This window comes from Varanus komodoensis, unplaced genomic scaffold, assembly GCF_004798865.1.
Source record: "Varanus komodoensis strain SLA01 unplaced genomic scaffold, ASM479886v1 scaffold16, whole genome shotgun sequence".
Lineage (NCBI taxonomy): Eukaryota > Metazoa > Chordata > Lepidosauria > Squamata > Varanidae > Varanus > Varanus komodoensis.
Window position 1 is genome coordinate 9,717,557 of NW_025335468.1, and position 27,361 is coordinate 9,744,917.

At 42.3% G+C, this 27,361-nt stretch overlaps 1 protein-coding gene across 2 annotated transcripts in view; it reads left to right on the plus strand.

Annotated features, from left to right (window-relative positions):
- SLC22A18 (solute carrier family 22 member 18) overlaps positions 1-27,361 on the plus strand; it is a 79,635-nt gene that overhangs the window by 28,028 nt on the left and 24,246 nt on the right. For both annotated transcript variants that reach the window (XM_044425826.1, XM_044425825.1), the window contains exons 6-8: positions 12,183-12,298; positions 14,810-14,920; positions 17,136-17,236. In XM_044425826.1, the coding sequence (XP_044281761.1) occupies positions 12,183-12,298; positions 14,810-14,920; positions 17,136-17,236 (328 nt within the window). The remainder of the gene's footprint in view (positions 1-12,182; positions 12,299-14,809; positions 14,921-17,135; positions 17,237-27,361) is intronic.

Consider the following 27,361-nt stretch of genomic DNA (forward strand, 5'->3'; position numbering starts at 1 on the left):
TCTGACCTTCTGGCAATCTCATTTTGTCTTGCGTTTTAGATAACATGGACTTTTGGGCTTTTGAAATGTGTCCTGATTCAATTTCATGGTTTCAACAATCCTTTTTTTTTTATTGGCTGGACTAGTTCTGAGCTTTCAACTTTTTGACACTTATGGCTTTCCCTAAAGCATTACGTAACTGGATCCACAGTCAAAATACTTGAAAGAATCTGGATCTTCCATGAAAGGAAGCTTTATGTAGCTTTATTTTGATGAGGGGATGAATAATTAAAATTCAGTTTGTACTTTCTCAGTTCTTGACTTTGGCTTTATTGAGGGGGAAATGGTGAATCAGTAAAGAATTATTCAGTTTGTGGAAAAACTACATCTTGTTTCTTGACTATGGAATGAACCAACAGGAAACAGAGCTCCTTTAGTAGAACAGAAATTAGTAGTCGTATCTTCCCCCTGCCCTTTCCTTTTGTGTCTTATATAAATTTTCTACAACATCCACATGCTGATGCTATATAAATACTAATCATTTTGTCAATCAGATTGTTTGCCCCTTTCTGCAGAAAAGTAGCAGAAACAACCAATCCTGTATAAATATAAAAACAAATTAGAAAGGAAATACCACAAAAATAAATTAACATTAACAAATAAATAAAATATACTTAGTTTAATATGTAATTTCATAAAATGCAATAAAGAAATGTAAAGAAAAACAACAGCAAGAAGGAAAATTAAAAACATGAAACAGGAAGGTAAAAGGAAGGCAAGAAAACAATAAAGGCAGGGAAATGTTAAGTTAAACACTGAATTATTGTATTAATGAAATACAGTGTGCCATAATAATTACCTATATCTAAATATTCTGCCTGTGTTGAATTTAAAAATATAAATTTCAACCATATGATAAATTGCTTGGTCAGCTAAACACATTCTTCTGCATTTTTGCAAAATATTACAACAGTTTCCTCTATTTTACTATTCATCTATAGTTTTTCTTATTTAAAATAGTTGTATCCTACCTCATTTTATGCTTGGGGCAGATCACAACAATGATTCAAAACAAAACAATAATAATAAAACACAAGAATATATTTTTTTAAAATAGCACTAAGTATTTCCCTAGGCTGCAATTCTCAGACATTTCTAAATAAGTAAAACTTGCTGCCTCTTCTAAGGTACTTCCATTAACTTCATCTGGGAAGCTTTCCATAATCCTGATGCTGACATCTTAACCTCACAGAGTGATAGAAAATAGGGCAAGGCAGCTGGAGCAACGCTGAGTTAATCAGAAGCACCCATGCTTAGCTTTGGTCTCAGTGGAGCCTTCTAAGCCACCCTGGGTTCCTCACAAGAGATAAAAAGGCTGGTTATAAATGCAGTGTATAAAGATGTTACAGTCATCAGTCCAAAGAGCTGCAGTGGTGACACTCTTCTCCTCCAACAAGGGATGCACCTTCTATGGTAGCTTTAACTAACAAGAAGGTAGTTTGCCCCCAGGTACTACATGCATCTCCAGCACAGTCCCCCACCGGAAAATAACAATTCCATGAATCATAACAGTGGACCCAGAGACTGAACATCTACTGTGATATGTCACAGTGGTGGCTTTTCTGGACTATGTGAAATTCAAACTTTTTCCAGTATGAATCAGATAAATTTGCATAGGGTCTTTTGAACTGAAAAAAACCCCAATCTGTGTAGAGCAGTACCCCATCATCAGATCTATTTTTACTTGTTTCTTCTGCATCATTTAGTAAAGAACAAAGCTTTCTTTTTAAAGAAGGCCATGTTCATTTTTGTCTCTCAAGTATTTATTTATTTTTTATTTTATTTAAAGCTTTATAACCCGTCCACCACTGATGTCTTGGAATGGCTTACAACAAAAGCAACAAATAAAATGAAATAAACAAGCAATAAATAAAGCAAAGCACAGCATCTGACATTTCAAAATGATAAAACCCAGATTAAAACCAATTAGACATTAAAATAATGGGAAAATACAAAGGTTTTTGCCTCATGCTGAGAAGAATAAAGCATTAGCGCCAGGCGAACCTCTCTGGGGAGCATATTCCATAGACAGGTGCCACCACCAAGAAGGCCCTTTTCTGGGTAGCCACCCTCCTGATCTCCTTCAAGGAGAGCTCCCAAAGCAGGACCTTCACTTCAAATCTCAAAGAGTGGGAGAGCACATCGGGAAGGTGGTGCTCCTTCAGGTATCCAGGACCCAAGCTTTTGGGGGCTTTATAGGTCATCACCAGCACCTTAAATTAGGCCCGGACTTCAATTGGAAGCTAGTGTAAATGACAGAGGACCGGCATTATATGCAGATCCTTGCTGGTTCCCGTTAACATCCTGGCTGTCCTATTCTGAACCAACTGAAGTATTCAGACCATCTTCGAGGGCAGCCCCATGTAGAGTGCTTTGCAATAGTTCAGTCGGGAAGTTAGCAGAGCATGGGACACTGTTGCCAGGCAGTGCTCATCTAGGTAAGGACACAGTTGGTGGATCAGCCGAAGCTGAAGGAAAGCGCTTCTCGCCACTGCTGCTACCTGAGACTCCAGAGACAGCTCTGGGTCGAGGCGCACTCCCAAACTGCACATCTTACCTGAAATATTTAAGAGGGAGGGGGAAAACAAAGTATAGTTAATGTGATTTAGAGAGCAATCCTATGGTCCCTGTGCAGCACTGGGGGGCGGTAGGATTCTTTGGATTGCCCATTCTGAGGTTGAATAGAACACTCCGCCCTCAGAACTGAGAACCCACAATCAGACCCCATCAGAGCTGGTGCAGAAAGAACCTCGCCAGCTGCTTCTCTCAGGTTGGAAGGGGGGAATCTTGGCAGTGCTCTAGGCTCCTTTCTCCCATCTGATATGGTACAACTCGGTGACCGAATCTGGCTGTTTAGGTGACTTGCATGGTGGGTAGAGCAGGGAGGCAGAGAGAACCTTAGTCACTTCCCTTGCTTTGCTGAGGATGCTCATAGCTTCCAAGTTCAGAAGCTTACAAGCATCACAGGTTGCACCCTTAAATGTTACATTATGTGGCATTTTGTTGGAATGTTTGTACCCCCCCCCCCCGCAAAATTAAGTGTTTGCAAAAACAGATACTGAAAACTGGTGTCACTCTAACTAATTTTAGCAACTCAAAGAAATGTAAATTATCTATTAGTGACCATTCATTTAGTTGGCTTTCACTAGTTTTTAAGTTTCATTTCAGTCTGAGAGATATGTATATTTCAATGGTATATATGTATGCAGAAAAATATGTATGACAGCTTTGAAACTGCTGAGCGAATATTTTATTTGCAGCTGGCATCCGTGTGTTTTTTACTAATGAATTTATGAAACAGACATTTTTCCTCAGGGGAAAAAGGAGACACTGGAAACACTTCTACCTCACATCATTGTGTCTGAACCAGAGGGAGCATCAAGAGGGATTTGGTACCCCTGATTCAAGGAAAGCAAGATGACAGTCAGCTCAGGAAGACTGAGAGAATAAAACTTTCAGGGCAAATGGGGCATTTTCTGTTTGTAATTTATGTTGAGAACAGAAAGCAAAAAGAAATAGTTTCCTCTAGCAAATAATCTTATAGTTAACCAGGGCAGTTTCAGATAGACCATGAGCAGGCAACCGGGTTCCTTCCTGATGTTTTGAGCAGTCTGCGAGTCTCAGACCACGTGGCCGATGCTCAGAAATTATGGCAGTGATAGGCCAAGACACTTGGAGGGCCCCAGGGTTCCTCTTCCTCTGCTAGATCATCCATCTCTAACCACTTCCTCCCTAAAGTCTTCTACACACATGTTTTCTTCATCATTATGATGTCGTGACTCTTTCATTAAATAAAGACAGTTTTCCGTTTAAAGACGTACTCTCATCCTCAAGCATTGTGGATGTGGCTTTGTACCGGGTAGAAAATGAAGCATCTCGTCCAGCAATGGCTCTTACTTTGTGTCTGTCCGGTGACTACTATGCAAAGGCAGCTGTCAGTTGTGCGTCTGAGTCAGTCTGAGACCTCTGGGAAAGCCACATTAGGTAGCTTTGTGTCAGCCCCGTGATGCACGATGGGCGGCTGCAGAGCGCAAAGCGCATTTTGCAATGTGAATGTTTATGGCAGGCTGTGGTAGGCTCCTGGTTTATATACAAGATGAAATGGGTGATCCGTGACTGCTTAAGGCCAGTTCCACTAAAGTCAACACCTGCTTGTTTTGCATCTTTACGCATTACAGCCAGCTTTTGGCAAAATGGTTATGACTCAGTCTCACGGAGTTTATCCGCTGTCTAACAGAGTTTATCTTTGGAGAGGGCTTTAGAGATGGCAGTCTGTTATGAGACAGGATCCCACCCAAGCTGTACATAAACAAAATGTCACTTAGCTGGCTGAATACACCAACAGATTGACTAGCAGTAGGTGAGGGACAGGGTGTTATGGGGAAAGATGCTGTTGGAAGTTTCTGCTCATGCATCGAGCAGGGCAGTCCTGGATAATCCAGGACGAAAGGTGTGTGTGTGGGGGGGGGGGGGCATTCTCCTGCAACGGTAGATATTTAAGAGAAAATGGTCACCTTCCCCAGTCTTTAATAAAGCCCACTGCTGCTCTCTATAGAGGCTCGAAAGGACAGTATTGTTTTTGCCATGGATTTGTCATGCTTTGGCTTTCACTCTTCTGGACCAAAATATTCTGCAAATTCTTTAAACATATTGGGTTCTGAAGTATAGCTTGTTATTTTTACCAGAGTCTCCAGTACTGTTGATTTATGGGTTCATATGGAAATCTGAATATTGTCAGGGCACTGCTACAAGACGGTGCCTAGCCCCGAAACGACTGCTGTAGCATCGTCCCGAGTCACATAGGACAGGGACTTCCCCAAAAAGTAAAATGTAAGGCAGAGGTGGTGTGTGAGCCCCAAATGCCAAATCAAATATCTGTGCGCATACAGCCACTCATTTCATAAAAAGAGCACAGAAAGAAATACCCTGTAAAAAGCAAACCCAGAAAATGCACCTGAAAACTACTCACCCTCAAACCATGTGGCCAAAATTACACAGGTTAAGCATTTAACCAGTGAGCAACACTCCCGCACAGATGAAACAACGAACACAGCAAAACACACCTGCTTCCCTCCCTAACTGGACTGTGTGGGAAAGGCATTTACTGGCCTGCTGCTACCCTACCCTCTTCCTTTCTTCTTGGAAGTAAATTCTGGGCCCACATGGGCTCCTGAAATGTAACAGGGAAAAGAAAGGAAGCAGGCAGGACAGCTGCAGGTCATAGATCAGCTTTGCAGCTGCCAAAGATTTCAAAAAATGTTTTCAACCTTTTTTTTTTTTTAAATGTGATTGGTAATGGCAGGGGACTTGGCAGGTGCCTAGAGGGTTTCTGTAGTACCTGCAGACACTGCATTGTTGATTTGTAGCATTCCAGATTCTTGCTCTCTAGTAATTAAAGCCACTGATTAGCCAGATTAAACTCTGAAACTGCTCCTCCCCCATTTTTTTTCCTTGCTCCAGTATTACAAAAGAGTAGCAGAAATGTCATCCTGCCATTCCTCCATGCTTGTTTTGAAGACCAGGAAGACGGTCCTTTAGCTTTGTTTAGTCAGCTTTGATTAAATCCTATCCTGTTTCCAGAATCCTAATCTCTAGTTAAAGCCAGACCCAGAAGTATGTATATTAATTCTACAGGAATGGTAATTGTCTTTTAAGCAATATTTGCTATCCCTACAATCAGGCTTCCACATAACTCTCTCTCTCACCTTTTCATCTTCAGCATCTGTGCCGCTATCTGGACAGAAATAGTGTGCTATCAGTGATTTATGCTCTAGTAATCTCAGACTAGACTACTGCAATGTACTTGACATGGGGCTGCCCTTGAAGGATGTTTGGAAGCAGCAGTTTGTATAAAATGCAACAGCCATTCTAATAACAGGAACCAGGTGGCCTGAACATCACTAACTCTGGTCCTCCTGCACTGGCTGAACCCACTCGTACACTCCTGAGCCCAATTTAAGTGCTGCTTTTAGCCTATAAAGCACCACACAGCTTGGGACCATGATACCTGATGGAACTCCTCTCCCAGCCGCTATCTACCTGAACACCACAATCAGTTTCTGGGAGCTGCCTTCAACTGCCACCACCAAGGGAAGAGAAGGGCCTTTTCAGCTGGAATGAGCTTCCCACCGAGGCCTGCCTGATGCCAACCTTAGAATCATTTTGGCACCAGGTAAAGCTGTCCTCTACTGCAGGGCATTCGATTAGCTTACAAGGGCTTGCTAGTTGCTGCACAGGTCTTAAAATTCTCTTTAAGTTATTGTATCTGTGTATCTCTTTCAAATATGGTTTTAATATTTTGTATGATTTTAATGATGTTTGAATACGGTGCATTTTATATTGCATTTTTAATCTGCTGTTGCAAACTACTCAGAAACCTTTTGCTATTGAGCAGTATAGAAATTAATTACACTTGCACTTAGGAGCACAAAGGCCTAAATAATCTACTCATGTATGTTCTGCTGTTTGCAAATCGAGGCTGGACAGAAGGCAGATGGAGAGCTACTAGTAGATCTTTATGTCATTCAGTGTAGATTGGCAAGGGTTGCATCAAGCAAGTTCTACCATTTAGCTTCCTGGTAACAGACTTATGGTCCAGGCTTCTGTGTGTTTGATGAGCTACCTTTATGGCACGGTTAAACTACATGGGCTACTTAGAACTTTTCTTTCAGGAGATTGTCTTTTACATCAGGGGTGCAGAACCTCAGGCTTGGTGGCCAAAAGCAACCCATCTGGGCTCCCAGTCTGGCTCTCTATGGTTCCTCCAAGGCCATTGCCACCTTCTCCTGGCCTCACCACGTCTCCTCCAACCACCAACTATCTGTTAGTTTCCCAGTTTCTGTGCTTCCCCCCACCCCAGTTCTAAAAAGTATAAACACTTCTCCTAAGGCTTAGCTACTATCAGTAGAAATTTTAAAATATGCTGGTATTTTGTGCATACGTTTGGCCTCGTATGGGTTGCTTCAGCCCACCAATCAAATTCATTCCCTAAGAGAGAAATGGGATTTGGTCCTTGGCCCGAAAGAGGTCCAGCACCATGGCTTACACAGAGTCATTGTGCGCTTCGTTTCCAACACTCCCTACCTTCTGATGGCCTGGAGCTCACACTTCAGGTTGAGTCCTTCTACAGCAGCGTGGGAGCCTTTTCCAGTGGAAAGGCCAAATTCCTGTATGGTGGTTCTCAGGGGCTGCATTCCGAGTGTGAGTAGGGCTAAAGGTGGAAAGGCATAGCCAGAACCAGAGTGGGTGGCACCACCCTGTGATCCCTTCTGACTTCAAGCCCACTGCTAAGTCAACAGAACAAGTCTTGCCTCCACTGCTCAGAAATGAGCATGAATGGATTGCATAGCAGCTGCACATTGGAGAAAAGTGTGTGTGAGTGCACATGTGCGTGTGCTGGAAGAGGGTGTCAGGCCTGGGAAGGAAGCCAACGTTTGTGGAAGAGCACCTGTGGGCCAGAGAGTCCCTGTGTCTGTTGTACACCATTTACAAAGCATATAAACACTGACCAGCAGAGAGGCAATTCTAAATTGGATTAAAAGTAAATCAGGTTTTTGCTCCTCTTGTGCATTTTTAATATGGATGCAATCACACCATTCTGATCCTTATCTCTATTCTGGAATGTTTGCAAGAGACCAAGTGAATTGCTCCCACACTCTCCTGGGAAGAGCATGCCAGGACGAATTTCACACCCTTAGATGGCGAGGCAAAGTGCCAAGTATGCAAACATAAAGAGACACTTTGGTATGCCCGTATTCAGTTCTATTGTACTTAAGGCTTTTCTGCCTTTACCCACATAATTTCCAGAGCAATCATCATAAGACTGCAAACACAATCATCAGTCATCGTGGTTGGTTGTCTTGCAAAGCAAACGGAGAATGGAATCTACCAGTGGTTTGAAAACTGTACCTGGTGACTTAGGAAGCTTTGAAGGCAGTCAATATTAACTTTCCCTAAATATACACAGCAAAATATGTGTCAACATGAGGCCCTTTTAATCTCTATATCTGAGTGGATGGAATGTCAGTGTCAACACATACAGGAATTTACCAGCAAACTCCTAAACATCCAAAATAAATTAAGGGGGAAGAGGGGGGGGGAAGCCCCAGTCAAGTTGTTTGTATTTCTATTTTTGCTTCTCCACAGGACAGGTTAGCCAGTTCTAGTTCCGTCTGTATGAAGCTGTGGTAGACAGAAGCAGAGCACACCTCTCCTGTCTGAATCAGAGGACCTCCATCTCTACTCCAAACTTGTCTTTATGGGGATGGGGGAAGGTGGAATGGGATTCCGTAACCAAAACGCTTCCGTCACCACCTTCCCTCACCCAGGCATGATGTGCATTAAGCAGATTGAAATTATATTGGGAGGCAAAGCAAAGCAAATTAATCCAGCTCAAATTTGCTTGCAAAAGTGTAGATCCATAATGTTCTAAATCCACTGTTCTGAGGCTGATGCTGGACTTTTTTTCTGCAACATTCTAAGTTCAGGGTGTTTGATTCTGTACCACACAAAGAGAAACACAGACACACAGATGTTTTAAAGGATAAAGCATGGTATAGAAAATGACAAGTTGGTAACCTGTTACTTCCTTAAAATGCATCATCCTTGAGGTACCTTGAAAATGTAACTGCATGATGAAAACCACCTGTGAGCATTTCTGCAAGCCTGCAGGTCCATGCGCTTGCAAACTATAACAACGTGGGAGAGCTTTGAGACTTCATCAGTGTCCAACTTCTATTTCTATTATTTTTCCCAACTTCTTTTATACTTGATCCCAGGAATCAAACCCATTGAACAAAACACATTTGAAAGTTGCAACCTAGAATAATAACTATCTACCATAGAACCTCATTCTATTTTTGATCATGCAAAAGAAAGTTAAGTTGGGTGCTAACTTTGATAACATCTCTTGCTTAGATCTGAAAATGTTGGGAGTAAATAACTTAATGTTGAGGTTTAAGATAACAAGGGATCATGATTAACTCAGAAAATTGCAATATGTTGAAATGCCTCTATTAGCTTGAAGCTGTTTTTGGAGGATAGCAAATTATCATATAATTAGATATGCATTCTGATTGTTCAGATTGCCAGCTCCAGCAGTGCTTAGACAGTTCTTTGAAGTTCTTCAGTTATATACAAGGAGAAACCTGAGCTGTTTTGGCATTTTAGCCACAAATAGCATGGTAAAGCATGCTGATGCTTTTCAAATAACTCTTTCTTGAATTACATCATGTGAGTTTTCTATGAAAAGATGATAGCTTCACTATTTTGCCAGTCACAGAATTTTTTGTTCTCTGACTGACAGAAGTATACCATAGCTAGGAAACTAATCAATCATATATGGATAAATATAAAAGAAATGTTTTGCAAAATGTGTAAGGGGATCTGTTCTCTCTCTTTCCCTCTTACTCTCCCTTTAACTGCTTTTAAACTAAAAACATAAGAGCTACACTGGATCAGACCAATGGTTCATCTCATCCAGCATTCTGTCCCTGCTGTGGCCAACCAGATGCTGATGGGCAAGCCACAAGGGGGACACCAATGCAAAAACACCCTCCCTCACACCCAGAGAGTGGTCTGCACATGCACACAGTCTCTGATGCTGGAGGTTGCATAGAGTCATCAGGACAAGTAGCCGTGGAGAGCCTTCTCCTTCATGTCCAATTGCCTTTTAACCCATCCACATTGGGAGCCATCACTGCATCTCTTGGTAGTGAATGCCATTGTTTATTCCCTGTATGAAATGCTTCCTTTTATCTGTTCTGAATCTTCTGCCAGTCAGTTCATGCAATGATCCTGATTTATGAGAGAAGGGGAAACGTTCTAGCCACTTTCTCTACAGATTCAGGGAAGGAGCTGTAGCTCAGCAGAGCACCTGCTTTGACTACAGAAGATCCCAGCTTTGATCTCTGGCAGACCCAGGTAGAGCTGGAAAGATTTCTTCCAGAGACCCCAGAGAGCTGTTGCAAGTCAGTGTCAGTGTCGTTGAATTGGCTGTTTTAGTGGGGTTTTTTTATCATGATATGCTCTCTGATTTTTCACTTTGTCGACCATCCAGAGAGCCTTTGGGCTATTGGACGGTATAAAAATGAAATAACCTAACATTACATGACATAAAAGTTCTTTAACCAAGGAAAAGAAGGATTCACATTGCACCTTCCCCAGTACCAGCAGGCTCAGGGGGAAAGTGCAAAATGAGCACTAGCGAGGGAAGGGGCGGCTGTGAGGATCTTGTGGCAAGGATGGTATAAAACCCCACTCACTTTCCACATGCAAAGATCTCTTGCACCTTTGGGTTCTCTTGACATCTTATCTTTCGGCAGCTGTTTGGCAGAGAAACCAAATGGGCAAAATAACAATTTGGAGCCTCTTACAGGCAGTGTCTAATGTCTGCACTTTGGCATCATCCCAGCCCCACACACGTGCAACTGTGAAAATTTGCAATTGCTAAGCACTGCTGGGTTTTTTGAAGTGCTTTTTAGTGCATTTTTAAAAAGAAGTTCTGACAACCATGGACAGCCTAAGGGACTGCTGAGATCCTTTGAAAGAGCTCTTAGTGGCTGTCAAAACAGGGACTGAAAAAGCTAGCTGTCAAGCCCCTTTTACAATCTCCAAGGCAGAAAAAACTGGGGGAAGGGGGGAAGCTACACTGAGCTTGTGATTACCATGTGGAGCAGGGAGTGTATTTTGGGATACCCTGTGGGTGGACTAAGGTGGGAAGGAGTTGGAGAGAGAGGGGGCAACAATTCAATCATTCATTGGGCTCATTGTGGGTTGATTGCACACCAAACAACCCTTGGTGGCTTAGAGCCAGAGTGGGTTAACATGAGGTGCGAACGCACTTATTGTAAATATAAGCGATCAATGTAATTTTCTTCTTTCACTCACCAAAGCAAATTGCCCTACAGGGTTACATCAACAGAAACATTCAGACAAAACAGTTATCTACTCTCAAGGATTGAATGCGGGTTGTTGTTGAAACTTAGATTATTGTGTTATCTGAACCCAGCCAAGGTGACAAACCATGATGAACAACCCATAGTTTACAGCTGAACAACACATCAATCGTTTTCCTGATGTGTTGTTCCCGGCTGGATTCAGGCAACATCATAATCTACATTTCAGAAACAACCATATTCAATGACAATTCGCAGAATTCATGCTCAGCCCCTGGGGGTGAGTTATTGTGTTGTCTGAAGCAATCAGTGTATGCAAGTCCCGAGAAATAGAGAAATAGCAACAGAAAGCCTTACTCTATACGTGAGACTTTATGTGGTTTTAATGTTGGCATTGTAAGGAGAATGGCAACAGAGTGAATAAAAGGCACAGCACATCATTTGTCTGTCAAGATAATGAGGATTTGTAGGCATGACATGAGGAATGGTTTCCCAAGGCCTTCTAAGTAAGGCTTGGTCATTGTGCCCCCTTTGAGTGGCAGAATAAAGCTATGAAGACTTGAACTTCCTCCCTCCTATTGTTCTTGTTTGCCAATCCATAGTTTGCTTTGCACTGATCCATTCAATATAAAATGCAAACATAGTTTTGATTCTTTGCTGACCTTTTCATCAGCAATGGAGCAGCCCATTATGAGAAGGTCATGTGTGTGCTTTACTATTACCAAAACAGAGAACTGTTTGTCAAGAAAACTGACATCCTATACATGCCTACTTAGAAGTAAGCACAGTTGTCTTCAGTGAGGCTTACTCTCAGGTAAACAAAAATCCAGCCTTAATCATGTATGAAGCTGGGATGTGATTTCAGTGGTCAAGAGGTACCTTTCATTTTGCAAGGCTGGGGTTGGGACCTAGAGAACCATAATTTATAGCATGATCCTATAGGAATGTCATGAGTAAAGCTGGCTGGAGCTAGGGTCAGACTAGATGGTCCGGGAGACCCCTTCTGACTCTCTCTGTTTCTATGTTTCTATACATTTTGACTCAGAAGTCCCATTGGGTAAGTATGATATGGAGTGCAACTTTAAATGCCTGTGAAGGCCAGTAAATCTCATGGCTACTATCCTATGATAAATACTTTAAATTAACAAATGTCATGCACAAAACCTCTCTTGGCCTCAGCAAGAAAGGACTTCATGAAGCCCATGGGTAAATTTCCATAATACGTTTTCCCTTTTCTTCTGTTTACAGCATCCAGTGTCCTTGCTATGTCGCATTAACGGGGTGTCTGACGTGTGCTTTAATGGCCTTCATCATGATTCCTGCCCAGACAAAGGCACCGTTGAAAGGAAACACTCCCCAACAGAGTTGAGTGCTCCCCATTGCCAGCCTTTCAGGGGGACTGGAGGACTTGAAAGGGTGAACAAAAAGAAATTTGGGTTGTGGGCCAAATGGGAAGGACCCTTCCAGCATTAGTTGTTCCAGTATGTATTTCCTTTTCAAGTTGATCCTGCATTTGGGTAGTAGACTAGGACTTAATCAGTGGGGCTTTGGTTGAGTACAGTCCAGTGCCAGCTCCAGGTTGGTGAAGGCTCTTGGGGACAACACTGTCACTGGGCTCCCCTCTCCCAGTTAGCTTGTCTCCCATTGCCACCAGCTGCACTGACCCCTCATCTCCTTTCTCATCATTGCTACCACTCGCTTGGCCCTGACAGGTAGCACAAGTAGGCCTTGCAGTGTGTTAGTAGGCCGTGGCATCTGCCACTTCTCCCAGCACTGCCATGGTGTGGGCAGGAACAAGGGGCAGGTGAGCAAGCCAGCTGGAAATGGTGAAGAGGAGGCTTTTGGCAGGGGGCTCTTGGCAGTGTCCCTGCTGGTGGACAGGCTCGCAGAAGGAGCTCAGCCGTTAACACGGATCTACTGCCGTGGAACTGAGGCGAATCAACCTCAGGGAGCCCTGCCTACCCATTATAACAAGACCCAGAGTGACTCCACTCTTTATCAGGCCAAGTCAGCAGTCTCAGTGCTCACCGAAAATTTTCAAGCTACGCTGACTTACTCCTCAGGTGAACTATTGCAGCAAGAATTTTCTCAGTGACGGCAGGGCGTTCGTGCCACTTGTTCCAGCTTCAGAAAGTAAAGGATAAAGAACATCCAGAGTTGGTTGAGTTAAACCAACGCCTCAAGTTAAGAGCTCAGGTTACTGAGGCACATTCTGGGGAAAGAAAGAATGCAAGGGCTCCCTTGGGAAGCCTAAAGAGCAAACAGTCCATCATGTCTAGCCCACTACTGGCTCTTCGGAGTATCTCCCAGACACTGAAATCGAGGAAGTTACACTCTGCTGTGGCAAAGCCCTAAGCGAATCCTTGACAAAAGCAAATGGGAAGGTTAAAGTTCTCACAGAAAATCCTAAAGCAGTGGTACCAACATGCAGAGTAGGAGGTAACATCAAGCCACCTGATGTCTTAGTGAGTTTTGCTTTTTGGCTCCAATCTACTAAATGGGAGAGACGATGCACAGCATAGCACTAGAGAAGCCAGCAGGAATGTGGGCCCACATGCCTGCCTGCCACATGGGCTCCCGTCCAGAACTCCCATAAAATGCCACAGCTTGTTCCTTTTCCATACCCGTGTGTGGGCTGGCAGCTACTTATGTCCTAAAATTAACAGCCACCCTCTTTGTTGTTATGTGAAATTTGGGCATGACCCCCCACCCCTGGAATTTGAAATCTGGCTTGTAGACTTGGATATAGCACAATGGAAGGGACATAAGTAAGGAAGAATGGAAGATAAAGATTCTCTCAGAAGTTATGTAGAGAGGAAGAGGGGGGAGGGGAGCAGATGCATTCCAGGGATCCCTGCTAACTGTTCAGTGTTTGTCGGTCCCTCCCCTTCCCCCTCCCCACAAGAATTCACATTCTCTTGAGCTTGGAATATTTGGAAGCTAAATCAGCAAGCATTCGGGAATGGAGATGGAAGCTGGGAGTGGGGGATTTCAGAGCACAACTATATTTATGTATTCAGACATTCATATATGCCCTGCCTTTTCATTTAAAATGTTCTAGACCACTTTCAACAGCAAAAAGGAAGTGCATAATAATAGCAATACTTCACTAAAAAGCCGATATTTCATAATTTAGACATCACTTGGAAGTTAGCCATACTGAACGCATCAGGGCCAAACTGCTGCTGCTGCTGCTGTTTCACAATGGATTTATATCCCACCTTTTTTCATCTTGTGAGGAACCTAAGGCAGCTTCCATAGCTCCATTTTATCCTCACAACAACCCTGTGAGGTAGATTGGGCTTGAGTGTCTGTGACTGGCCCAGAATCACCCAGTGAGCTTCAAGTGGGTCCAGAACCTAGATCTCCTGGGTCCCCAGTGCAGCACTCTCACCACCCCACCACACTGGCTATGCTCCTTCCCAACATTAATTATAGGCGTGGGGGGATTGTGGGGGGATTGCAGCAGAAAAGAAGGGAAGGCTTTCTGCTTCATGCTACCAAGCAGGTGCTGTGGAACAATTCCATCTTTTTCTGTAGTGAGGGAAAAGGTGGAAGGAATGAATAGAACGGAGCAGGCAAATGGCACGATCAAAGCCTCCCCTGGAAGCAGCATGAGTGCACTTGCACAGGATTGTGCCATTGGGCGTATACGCATCCTGCACATGTATTGCGGAGTTACTAAGTCCTGTGCCATATTCTGTGCACTCTTCTCCTTGCTTCAGAGTGAGAGGGAAACCTCTTCAGGAAAGAAGAGAGCAAAATCCAGCCCTGTAGAAAAAGAATTCTAGTTAGAGAATGTTTTACTCTATTTTTACTTTCAGGAGCCCATGCAAGACTTCAGAATGTAACTAATCTCCTGTCTATTTTTCTAGGCTTGTCCCAGTCCAGCAGTGTATTTAGTTTCAAAGAAATCATTCGCTTAATGAAACTTCCGGGAGTTATGGATATTTTTCTAATCAAGGTCCTTTCTTTACTTCCTACAGGTGAGTGCTGTGACATTTTAAAAGATAAGATCTCCAGGCAGATACAATTGTTTTTCATTGGTTGCTGGAGGCTGTTGAGTTTCCGGCTCAGGGAGAATGTATTTATTTAGCTGCCAATGCTATATGCCTAGTGTTGCACTCTTTGATGCAGTTCATGGCCAGATCATCTAAATACCCAGGTCAAGATGCAGCCACTTTGGGAATGTCCAAAGCTACCTCCAGAATTACAGTTTGGGCTTTTCAGCCTCCACCCTCATGGGCATTACCTACCCATATACCATTCCTGTGTGAATGTAGAGCCAGCCTACAGGGAAAAGACCTGGGGAATCCTAAGCATAGTAATTTCTGTTTTAACCCCCTCCCTTCTTACTTCTTCAAGCTGCAGTCCTTAAAGCATTTACTAGCCAGTAAGCCCCGTTGAATTCAATGGAACTTGCATCTGAATAGGATTATGCTGTCAAGCACTACCCTTCTTCTGAACGTGCCTATCCCCACTGCAAGTGCTGATCCATCCTGCTGAGACTGGATGAGATGACAGCCTGAAGTAATTTGGCTGTGATCCACTCATTCATACCTCAGTGCTGGAGGAGGGATAATCTTCCAATAAATGTTCTCATGCGTTCTCATCTCACTGCTCCACACATATCATTATTTTTAGTAATGGGCACATCTGCGGAGACCAAATTAAGTGTGTCGCCTTTATTTATATTCTAAGAAAGGATGCACTGTAAACACAGACACAGACCTCTCTCGCTGGTGACATCCTTTCTAACTCATATTAGAAAGCATGAACCTGCTGAACACAAAAGGTTGCAGTCTGGTGCACAGTGGCCTTGGTGGAAGTTGCTTCAGAGGAAATGTGAATCAGCACTGTCCACACATGACTTGTGTGACCTTCTCCGGTGCCATAGGCAGGGTTTGAAAGTGGTGACTTCTTAAATCCACAGGTTAGCTGCGCAAGAAGATAAGTAGGATTTATTTTTCTGCATGTTCAAGGTATATGCAGACAGTGAGAAAAATGGGGGGCTTCAAATGGATTTGGAGGAAATAGAGCAAGGGTAAGTGACATGTGCCTATGTGCACCGATGCCCCCCCACCAACACTTTCCTTTGAGCTCTCCAAGCTGCCCAACCTCTTCTTCCTTTTAAACACAAATGGACAGTTTCCTATTGGCAGCTCTGAAATAGGCATCTATTGGGGTTGAAAACTAAGAGTCCAAAGGAATTATTTAGTGTTTGGAGATTCAGACTCCACCTCTGCCTTGCTTAGTCTTTGGGCAACTTACTTATCTTGGTCCATGCCACCCATTGCTGCCATATTGCGCTTGTGCCCCAGACAGTTTTTCAAATGACCAGGTGTCTTATCCACAAGTGTACAATTTCCCCAATAAATCAAAAAGTGAAAATGCATAATATTCAAAATGCACATTTGTTAATTTTTAATAAACGTTTGAATGTGAACACATGCTCTTGAATTTGTGAGCATTTCCAGAGAATGTCACGTCTTCCTCACGTGTGTCTTTAGGGCTTGCAAATGCAGCATGTTCACAGCGGAAGGTGTGTTTGTACGGGGAAGCCCCAGGCTCATTTCTTGGTGCCTCTAGTCAGTGGGCTGGGAAAGGTGTCAGCATGGGAAATGAATGGACGGAGTGATTTTTATATTATGGTCAAAGATCAATTAGAGTTGTGATACTGACAAACAAATGCAGTAAAATAAAACAGGCTTTTTCAGGTCCAGCCAATTTTTTCCTATTTTGCATGGCAATTTAAAAAAGAAGTTTGTGACTTTCCCAGTGGTATAGGATAAATCATCTCTTAAACAGAACATAAGCATATCTTCAGATGATCATCCCAGGAGAGTTCCTAGCACGGGAGAATCAGCCTCTCTCTGCAGTCCCCGTACAAGTTACAGTACAGAAGGACAAGATCAACAAACTCTATTACGCTGGTTCTGTCCAGTCACAGCTATTTGTTAATACGGATCTTGTTAAATCCACCACTTAATGGTTACAGAGGGGAACGCATGGAAGTGAGCAAATATAAACATTCTCCTGTATTTGAGAACAATCGCTCTGTGCAGGTACAAAGTTCTAACAATTCCATATTTTAGATTACTTAAGAATAAGGGGGAACAAGACTTGTTGCCCAACACATTTAACGACAACAACAAAAAGATACCTGGTTCACCTAAGAAAATTTATCTTTTTTAATCTTAGGTGTGTTCCTGATCATGTTTGCTATCATCTCCATTGATTTCTTTGGTTTGGAGGCAGCACAGGCTGGATACCTGATGTCTTACTGCGGAATCCTTCAAATGGTAAGCAGATAAACAGTTCTGTAGGGCTGTGGCCAATAGTCTCTTCCCAGTTTTATTTACATTTAAGAGAAGTACCAGGCAGGGATACCCCTTTTCTCCTTTATATTTAATTTATATTTGGAACCTCTGGCCTGTGCCATTACACAGAATAGGAGTATTTACATTGCACAGAATAGAAGCATTTTCTGCATGAGTGTTTAGAATTTAAAATTATTCTTTATATTCATGATCTTTTTATTATCTGTCTTGGAATTCCAGCTCTCATGCATTTGATTAATGCTTTTAATTTGTCTGGCTATTCAATTAATTGATCAAAATCAGAACTGATATCACTTGGAAATACTATATGTAATAGTGTATTAGCTGATTAGCCATTTCACATTGTCTGGTATTACCCATTTGAGTATACTTATTTCCAAAGGCATATCTCAAATGATCTGAATAAATTGATTAACAAGATCTTTTGGGATTTAGATATATAGATATTTTAAAAACTGAATTTGTGGAGCACGGTAAATACACTAAAGGTGAATACTACATCCTGAATTGATTGTGTTTTATGTGGGATTCCTCTGTCTATACCTGGCCAAAATAATGATGATGACAACAACGACAACAACGACAAATCAATGCTTTGTTTTATAAATTTTTGGAGGCTTTTCTCTGCCAGATTATCTTTGAAAAGGATGCAGCTTACAATTAAAGGACATGTGTTTGATTTTTCTGGCTCTTGATTTAAATCATCAGGTTTATTTGCTGACTTATATTGGTCTTTTCCACACTGGAAAGTTTTGAAATCTTGTCTGGCATCTCTTTCTAAATCATAGAATAATGGAAGGAGCCTGAAGGTCAGCAGTCCAACCTCAATTGATGACAATAGGTTTTAGGCATATTAAAATGGATAGAGCTGCTCCCACAGTTACAGCTCTATGTGGAATATAAGGTCACATCAACTACATTTTGAATCACTTGCTCATGCGATGGTAAAATTCAGATTTTAAAATTGCTAAGGTCTTCATTTTATGTTGTTATTTTTGTAGTGGGCATGGATGGATAGGGCAATTTTTACCCTGTATGGATCCACTTATGTGTTCTGATAATTAGTGTTTGTGATTGTCTATTTCGTGGGTGAAGTAGGATTTATTAGCTAGGGCTGAATGGCAAGACCTGAAGTGGCAAAAACTTTGCTCTGCTGTTTTTACAACTTCAGCATCTCCCTTGCTTTTGAAAGCATCGATTGAGGCAAATCAGCCTATAAGCCATGTGTATAAATACTTATCGTTGAATAAATAAGCAAGATCATAAGCAAAGCATGGATGGAATAAGGAACTGGTTTGTCTCATTTCACTAACCTATGGGTCACCAATCTTGGTATCTTGATTCAAGATGTCTATGAATCTCAGGTTGGAACTTATTCAGCAAGTGCCCCTTTAAGAAATAGTTGCTTCTGTTTAAAATGAGGAAGTAATGCAGATAATCTTTGTGTTGGAACACTGCTAAATACTTACTGGCTTACCTGCTATTTTAAACTATCTGCCTCCTTCCTGGAAGTCAATGCATTGTCAAAATAATGCATGGATTCCCCATGTCCTTCAGATAGCTAAAAGACCATTACAAAATTGGGAGGATAATAACTCATCTCCTGTAATGGAACTGAAGGCTGTATAATGCTTTCAGCCTGCAAATACATACTTATTTGACTATTTGATCTGTTTCTATTGAAATTTGTGCATAGTTCTTAGAATCCTGTATTTTCACATGTATGTGTGCATATCATATATATGCATTACAATCAATGTATTTAAATTTTTGTAGTGACTTTCTTTCTTTTTCTTTTGTTCGCTTTCTTCTTCTGTTGGAATTTTATAAGAAGAAGTCATTTAAAAAAATTAATGCAAATCCGCGCTTCTCACCATAGTGGGGAAAGACTGACCAGGTTTCTGTGTAGCAGCTCAGCCTGCTCTCCAGGTGAAAACTGTTCATGGGCAACTTCAAGGTCATCCTCTTTGTTCTGAAACCAGACCTGGACAGAACCGTCTTCTGACATCCCTTCCAATATAGTACATTTTCAAATAGAGGACTATCCTGTGTAAAGTAGGACACACCACCACCATATAAAAAAACTTTGTTAGTAAGAATTCAGAACTCTGTGCAACCAGAGCCTGCTATGCCAGGGGAAGCTTTGGAATTGTGTTTTTCCAGCACTGGGGTCTCTCATGGCATATGGCAAAAGTAGCTTTAAGAGTAAAAGGAGTTTCAAACACAGCTTTTGATACATCATGGGTGTTTGCTGTTCAAACAAAAAAGGTCAAAGATCATGCTGTGCACATACAGATGCCTGGATGGCCCTAAAATATAGCTGTTTTGACCTCCCACCCATGTCTTTGGGATTTGATGATGAGGATTTTTAAAAAGACTTTAAAAAAATACTGGTTTATTGTGAAACTTTTGACTTTAGCTCACTATACATATGGCTTAACAAAAACAAAAAGTCCTTAATATTTGCAGATAGGTCTTTAGGATAAGTCTGTATGTGAAACAGTCCCAAGATATCTGATGCAGACTATAATAAGAGTAATTTCTTGGTTCCGCTGAATTAATTCCTATGATACTATCTTTTTGGCTTATGAGCTTAAAGCTCAAATTTGCTTCTGTTACACTGTACTGAAAATTATCATATTTAAAAATTGTGAAGGCTAAAGTGCCAGTGAATTTCATTTATGTGTAATTGGTTGAGTACTAATTAATAGACATTCATTGTGAGATTCTCTCTCTCTCTCTCTCTCTCTCTCTCTCTCTCTCTCTCTCTCTCTCTCACACACACACACACACACACACACACACACGTGCGCATGGACTCATTTTGCTATATAAAAGGATTGTAACATTTTCAGTGGTTCCCATCTCTGAATGCTGATGCCTTTTATTTTGCTGTGCAGCAAGTTCTTTGTAGCCACTTTGTTTGGATTTTAAAATGTAGGCTTTCTAAGACAAACCTCTTTTTCCTCCTCCACAAAATATGCAAACCTGAGAACTGTTTAATTTTCAAACGCTAAAACAGAAAGGTGGCTGATCTTATCAATAACGTGAAGAAGGCAATCTATCAGTATCCTGTTTGCTTTAAATTTCTCTCCCTCCAGCTGCATGTGTACATTGAGAACAGAATAGCTTGGTTATATGAAACCTCAAACAGACACACACCCATTGTGTTTCAGAAACAATGAAAAACAATCTCCCACAGTGGGAAGAGAGCACCATTTGTTTGTGTGTACTCATAGCATGCATTCCACATTAAGGACAAGATGGGGAGGAGTGCAAGGAGTGCGAAAGGGGGGTTTATGCCCCTTTTGGTTTTATGCCACCTCATTTAAAATATGAGAGGATCATTTCCTACAGCTTTTAACCATGTCTTCTCAGTGCTTCCCCCTTTCTATCAGCAGATGTTGTTTTATCACATTATTTTGTGGGCTTAGAATGTGCTAGTAGCATCTGTTTTCAATTTTGTGGCCATGAGATTACTTAAAGCACTGAACTTATTCTTCAGCTTTGACCTATTTCTTAGTACCTTCATTGTCATTTCTGGCTGGAAGGAAGGAAGGAAGGAAGGAAGGAACTAACTATTGACTCATTGTGTCCATCAACACAGTTGCCTAAATATATTGCAGAACTGATATGACTTTACTGGTCACTGTACTGGGATGATCTGTTCAGCGCTCAGAACTTCTTCAAAAAAAGAGAGTAAGAGCTGGATTGCTGCCATGATTTTTCATATTTGGATGCATTCAATGAACATAATTTTAATATTAAATTCCCATGTGAATGGTAAAAAAGAGATGATGGACACATTGCATTTACTCTACAATTTGTTTTCATTGTCAGACGCATAATCTTCTCCAGAGTGAGTGAGTGGAGGATGACTTGAGCCAGCTACTGAAATTCTGCTTAAATGACATGATATCTTGCCTCCACTTGTTTCACATTTGCAGTCACATTTTTCAAACATTTATTTATAAAGATATTTATTTGTGTGTCTAGCCCCTGCAGCTGCAGAGTTATGTTTGGAAAATGTTTGTGGCATATGATGGGGCATTTTTGTCATTTTGTAAATCAAGTCCAGTAGGTGCGTGTGGGCATCTGTCCAGTATACTGTTAGCCGTTCCAACTAGCTTTTTTATTTTGCATGTTAATGATTTTATATTATTGTGCTTGTGAAATGAAATGAAATGAACAAACAGCACTGTCAATATGACAGTCACTTCATGATAAAGTCTAGTCTTTTCTCTCCCTTTTTGGTAGCCCTGCCCATTCTTGAGTACACGGCTGGCTGTGCTGATGCAGATTAGCAGATCGTTGCCTTTGCATGTGGTCAGGGCCAGTGCCTGTGCGCAGTGCTGCTCCTCATGACACACCTCCTCATCTACCTTGCGAGGCACATCTTGGACAGCTCTTTTGATGCCAGTGTACCTGTTGTCGTCATGTGTGACTTGTCCGTGGCTGGCTCGAGGTGTTGTTCTTTTGCGTTAATTTATTGTGTTCAATTTGGAGAAGCACTTGTGACCTGTCTTCTCAGGCACATCCATGTTATTTTGGCCTGGGATATTTGGCAAGACTCATGCAAGGCCTGAGCCTAAAGGAAAACAAATTAGAAATAGGTGAGAGGAGACAAGAACTAGCCTCATGAATAAGTTCAAAGAAAGAAAGGAAGAGGGCTGTGGAACACAGAGTCTTTCTTTAAAAGGTTAATTCCTAGGAGGAGTTCTAACTTAGAGCTCAAGCAACCATGACATTCAGAATTTGGAAGACGATCCACACAGCAATTGCTCAAGGCTTTCAATTAAATGACAGCAGCGTAGGCCGACTGATGGAAGGAATCCAACAGCTGAGTCTAATAGGGAAGCTGTGCAGCCGTCATAATGTGTAATTATTTGTGGATGTGCCAGAATATATCCAGGAGTCAGTGCCTTATCACAAAAGACAATTAGGCGATAAAATTGGATTAAAAGTTTTTCCCCACTTCCAAGAATAGAGTCAGCTTCCAAGGAAATGAATGGATCAGCCGTATGATTCTCAGTGCATTTCAAAAGTATGATCCAGCTCAATGAATGGTGATCTGCTATGGCTCCACATGATGTTAAATACATTTTTCCCATTTCAGCTGTTTAAAAAAAAACAGAAATTGAATCAGGATGTGGACTGATCATTGCTGGGATTACAGCAAGTCCAGTGAGCATTCTTTGTTAGCTGGAGTTGGAGCTGGGGCTTGCCTAGAGCCCTAGACCTGGTGTAATCTCTAGCATTCCTGGGAAGGGAGAAGGCCCTCTTAAATTAGTATAATGCTGCAGCGAAGATTTCCTGCTTGTTTATTTAGTATAAGTTGATTGCATTGCTATCCTACTTTTCCCTTAAATTACTCAAGCCACTGCCTATAGCATTGCTTTGTACCAGTGGGAAATTCAAGATTTCTCCAAGAGAGGTGACATTCATCACTGTTTTAATTAAAGTGTATGTGCATTGCACACACATGGGCTATTGTTTCCACTACCCTGCCAAAATCATTGTGCCATGTCAACCCAGGAATGATCCCCATATTTTTAAATGTTTACATAACTAGACAGATAGCAGAAAGGCTGCATATATCCCACACTGCCCTGCTCTTGAAAAGTATTAACCTTTTACAACAGTTTTTGGGGGAGGGAATTCCCTCTCAATTGTGCTGAAAAGCATGTCTGGCCAGCTTTTTTTTTTTTTTTTTTAAGAAGTAAAAAAAATAAGGACACTTAATTCCTCTTTTCCCTTGCACCTGGATGCAATTAAGCATTTCTTTTTCAGCCCACCGCTGAGTGAAATGAAAGCTAAGATTTTGGCCCTAAGGCTTAATTAAATATGAGCTACTTCTCTCTTTTCTTGCCATATAAACACTGCTTCCAGCAAAGCATCTGGACGGAACAAGTGATTACTAGCTGGTGCTGAGAGGGAGAGAGGTGCTGAGGGCAGTTTCATTTGGCTTTTCTTACTTAGCAGCTGAGCATCAAACGCAATTGTAAGTTGAAGAAGCGTTGTGGCTGCTGTGTGGACTCCATGCCTTTCAATGAGCTTTTCCCCCTGACATTTTACTTGCAGAACGATGGAGCCACAAATGAACAAACAGGCATCTGGGTCACCACTCTTATAGGCACACGGGGTTGTGTACAGTTGAAACTGCCATTTGACTGATGCAGTCTGACCAGCTGAACACCCAGCTGGCCATGCAAACCTTTCCTTCTCTTTTAGCACAAGCCCTAGTTTCAATGACTGGTTAGTATTTGCCTAGGGCAGTGTTCAGCTGTGCCATTCTGCTAGCAGGGATGAAGTCGTACTGGCAGGTACTAGGTTCCAACGATGCCCAAGAGGAGAATCCAACGGAAGTCACATTTGCTCATTATGCCTGCACAACTATTTGTGTAACCTGTTGGGCATTATGCTTGCGTAACTGCTGTGCAAGTATCATGCTCCTGCCCATCAGAAAGATGCCATGCAGCTCGGCTAGCACTGTATGAGTTGGTGGAATGACACCATTGGATGCTTCACATAGATGGGCGCAGAGGTACTCCAAGCACAGCTTCCGAAGCCTGACATGGAGCAGCTATTTCTTCCTTAAACTTTGATGCTATCGGGCTAGTGCTGATTACTCAAAAATACAAAGGTGCTCTGCACGTGCTCAGTTGCACGAGGTTACCTGACATGTTCCAGGTCAGCTGACCACCTATAAATCAGCAAAAAAGAGGCCATGTATCACCAAAATAGAGTGAAAAAGAGTATCGCGATTTACATAAAATTCTCCCATGTTAATTTATATGTATGGATGCAAACTTAGGCCCCATTAAGTCTTGACCCAAAGTTGGCAGGTGCACCACATAGGACGCATCTAAGGGAGGGCTGAGAAAACCATTTTGCTCTTTTTGGCACATTAGAGAGATTTTGTACTGAAGGCTGTTATTCTGCTGTATCTACTATCACTTTCACCACAGAATGAGTTCCAAGAACTACCCAAAGTGCCTTCCCTCTCCTGCTTTTCTACTGCATAACCTCAGGGTGGCACTGTGGTATAGCAGAGTACCATAAATTCATATGTAGATAAAGTGTTTTCTTTTGCTCTCAACATAATACCACATTTTCCTTGTTGAAAATACTATTTCATAACAAAAGTCCAACTGGAGGAGCACAACTTCATATAAAGAACCCATAAGCAGCTGCAAGTGGGGAATGGAGATTTCCCAGTAAATGACTTGTGCGGAAAAGTCCATAAACTCATCACAGAGGGGCAGGAATTGCATGGAGAGCTGGAAATCCGTAAGGTCTGGTTATATGGAGAGGTCTGGTCCTCCGCCTTGTCATGCACCTTTTAGTGTGACTTGTTATTTGCCACCCCATTGGATCTAATGAGCTTATGTTACAGGAGGTGAGAGTTTCGTTGAAATATACCAATAGTAAAAACATGTCAGCAATGGAAACAGCTCACTGGGGAGGGGCAGGTGGGCTCCACACCACTGAAGATCTTCAGGAAGGGGCTGGACAGTCATCTCCTTAGGGATGCTGTAGCCCTGGCTTTCCTGCATTAAGCAGGGGATTTGGCTAGACGAGACGGCCCCAAGGGCCCCCTCCAGCTCTGGGATTCTATGAAATCCTGCAAATGGGCAAGGATATGACGGTGACTTCTTGTGACAAAAGGTCAGCAAATTGTGTGTGGTGCTTGCAAAATGAACATTGATTGTTTTTGCTGCATTTTCCAGTTGCAAAGTTTCAGCGTCCTAATATTCAACAGTAAATTTGGACTGAATAGTTGTTTTTGTTCTTTCCACGGTCTTGCTAGGCTCGGGCAGGTTTTTGATCTGGCTAAAACAAGAGGGCATGCTGTGTATACACCCGGTGTGTGCATGTCAACATGCTTCAGTTCCTATTTAGAACTGGGTTCATAACATTGAGAAATGCTCTTTGGAAAGCCGGATTTTAGTCTCGATCATGGTTGTCCTTGGTTGTACTGATCTTCTGGTCTATGTCATGGAAAAGTTTGTTCATCGAGTAGCTCTTTGTGGTCGCCTTCAAATCAAATCAAATGGCTGGTCCTTGCTGGTAGCTGCAGCCCCACTAATTTTGACAGAGCAGTGCTGGCATGGCCACATGCTTCCTCTTGTATGAGCCTGACAAGAGAACAGGCACCCAAACTGAACAAATTTTAAAGTTGCTAACCTTCTAAAAATCTTTCTAAAATAAGTGAAGCTAAATATGTATGCCTTAAATCAGGGATGGACCACTAGGTGTTATTCCCAGAACTCCCACAAGCCCTAGCCTACATAGCCAATGGCGAAGGTTGATGGGAGTTGTAGTCCAACAACAGCTGGAAAACCACAAGCCAGCCACCCTGTCTTAAATGCTAGCAGACTCTTAAACGTGAAGGTTGTTGCGTTCCTTTCAGTTTTTTGTGGCTATGATATATGCAGGTGTCTCTGTGTTGTGTGAAAACTAACAGATTATCTATTAATAACTGCATTGAAGTTGCCTCCCCAGGCTGGCTTCCTTCCCAACAGGAGATTAAAGTTGATCTCTCTTGTGTATTTTTCTGCTTTCACATCTGAAGCTATCAACCTGATTTATGACACAGTAACCACTGTTAATGGCACATGAAGGGAAGAGACAGTTTTCACTGCTCCAATGTATTTGTTGGGAGTTTCCAATTAAATATTTCCACTGCAGATGCTTATCCACCTTTGACAAAAGACAAAGACAAAGTTGTTCACCTGCGACTTGTGTACATAGCCATGGGCGGCTCTTGTTATGTCACTTGCAAACTATTTCCTTCCTCTTTTGTGTACTGATGACAGAACAAATTCCTGTTAAGGTAAAGAGAGCCTTCTGTGCCTATGACTTCAAAGGAGGTCATGCCACAAAGACAAGCACCACATGAGTGAGAGGAGGCCCAGGCTGAGAAGCACAGGCCGAGTGCAACCGAAGCACTATTCAGTATAGGAGCTTGGAAAATGGAAGAGGTCTGAATGGCTCTACCTGTCATACTTCAGCCAAGAATCCCTGTCTCTGTACCTGTATGTTGCCACGGACTGTAGCAACAGCCCAGCCTGCACTTCTCATGTACACAGGCAAAATTGGAGGGAAGAATTATCCTGGAAAACAGGGTGCATTCATTAGCAGACATGATGTCAGACTTTGCTGGTTTCAGTCAGGAATTCATCCAGCATATGAATGGTGGGTGGATCACAACTAGGGTGGTCAGGGGCACATTGCCAAAAAAGGGGAAATAGTTCACCAAACAAGAGGACCAAATCAGATCTGAATAAAATGTGCATGTAGAAACACATGGAGAGATAGATAGCTGATGGGTGGATGGATAATTCAAATTACCATAATTCAAACCGGAATACAATACATCATGCCATATGGGGAATCTGTGCCCGTTGACCTGGTTCAGCCAGGTGTTAACCTTTGATGGGCCAGTTCAAGGCCCTTGTACTTGTCTCTGCTCTGATAGTTCTTTGTCTTCAAAACAGACTTGGTTTGGGCAGCCATTCAAATGGGGGACTGCCCTCTACAAAGTAAGACACATGGCTACCCCAATTACAACCACTGGTTTCTTTTGACATTTTTGGGGGAGACGGAAGCTAAAAAGGGTAAAGTAAAAGGATGGAGGTGTGGTACCATATAGCAGGTTGACCTTAATAGCAGGGAAGCTATTTTGGGACTGAGGTTCAGCACTATGGTAGTTCCTATAAAGACAGGAGTCAGCAGCCTCCCTTGCAGACACTCAAAACTCCCTTCTGAACTGGCTTAGAGCAATGTTCCAGGAGGTCCTGGCTCTGACTCTCAGCTCAGTGGTTCACACTTGCTACCTTTCTATATTACCTTCCCCCAAGGGGCTCGAAGCGACGTATGTGGTTCACTGCCCTGCCATTATATCTTCCTCACAACTTTGGGAAGTAGTTTGGTCTGAGAGAAGGTGACTGGCCCACCGAGCTCTTTGGCTGAGTCAAGATCTGAACCCGGATCTTCCCACTAGACTAACCGTGATTAATTCTACTCACTGAGTGGCTTTAGACTAGGGATGGGAGACGAATAACCCTCCTGCTGTTGCTGGGC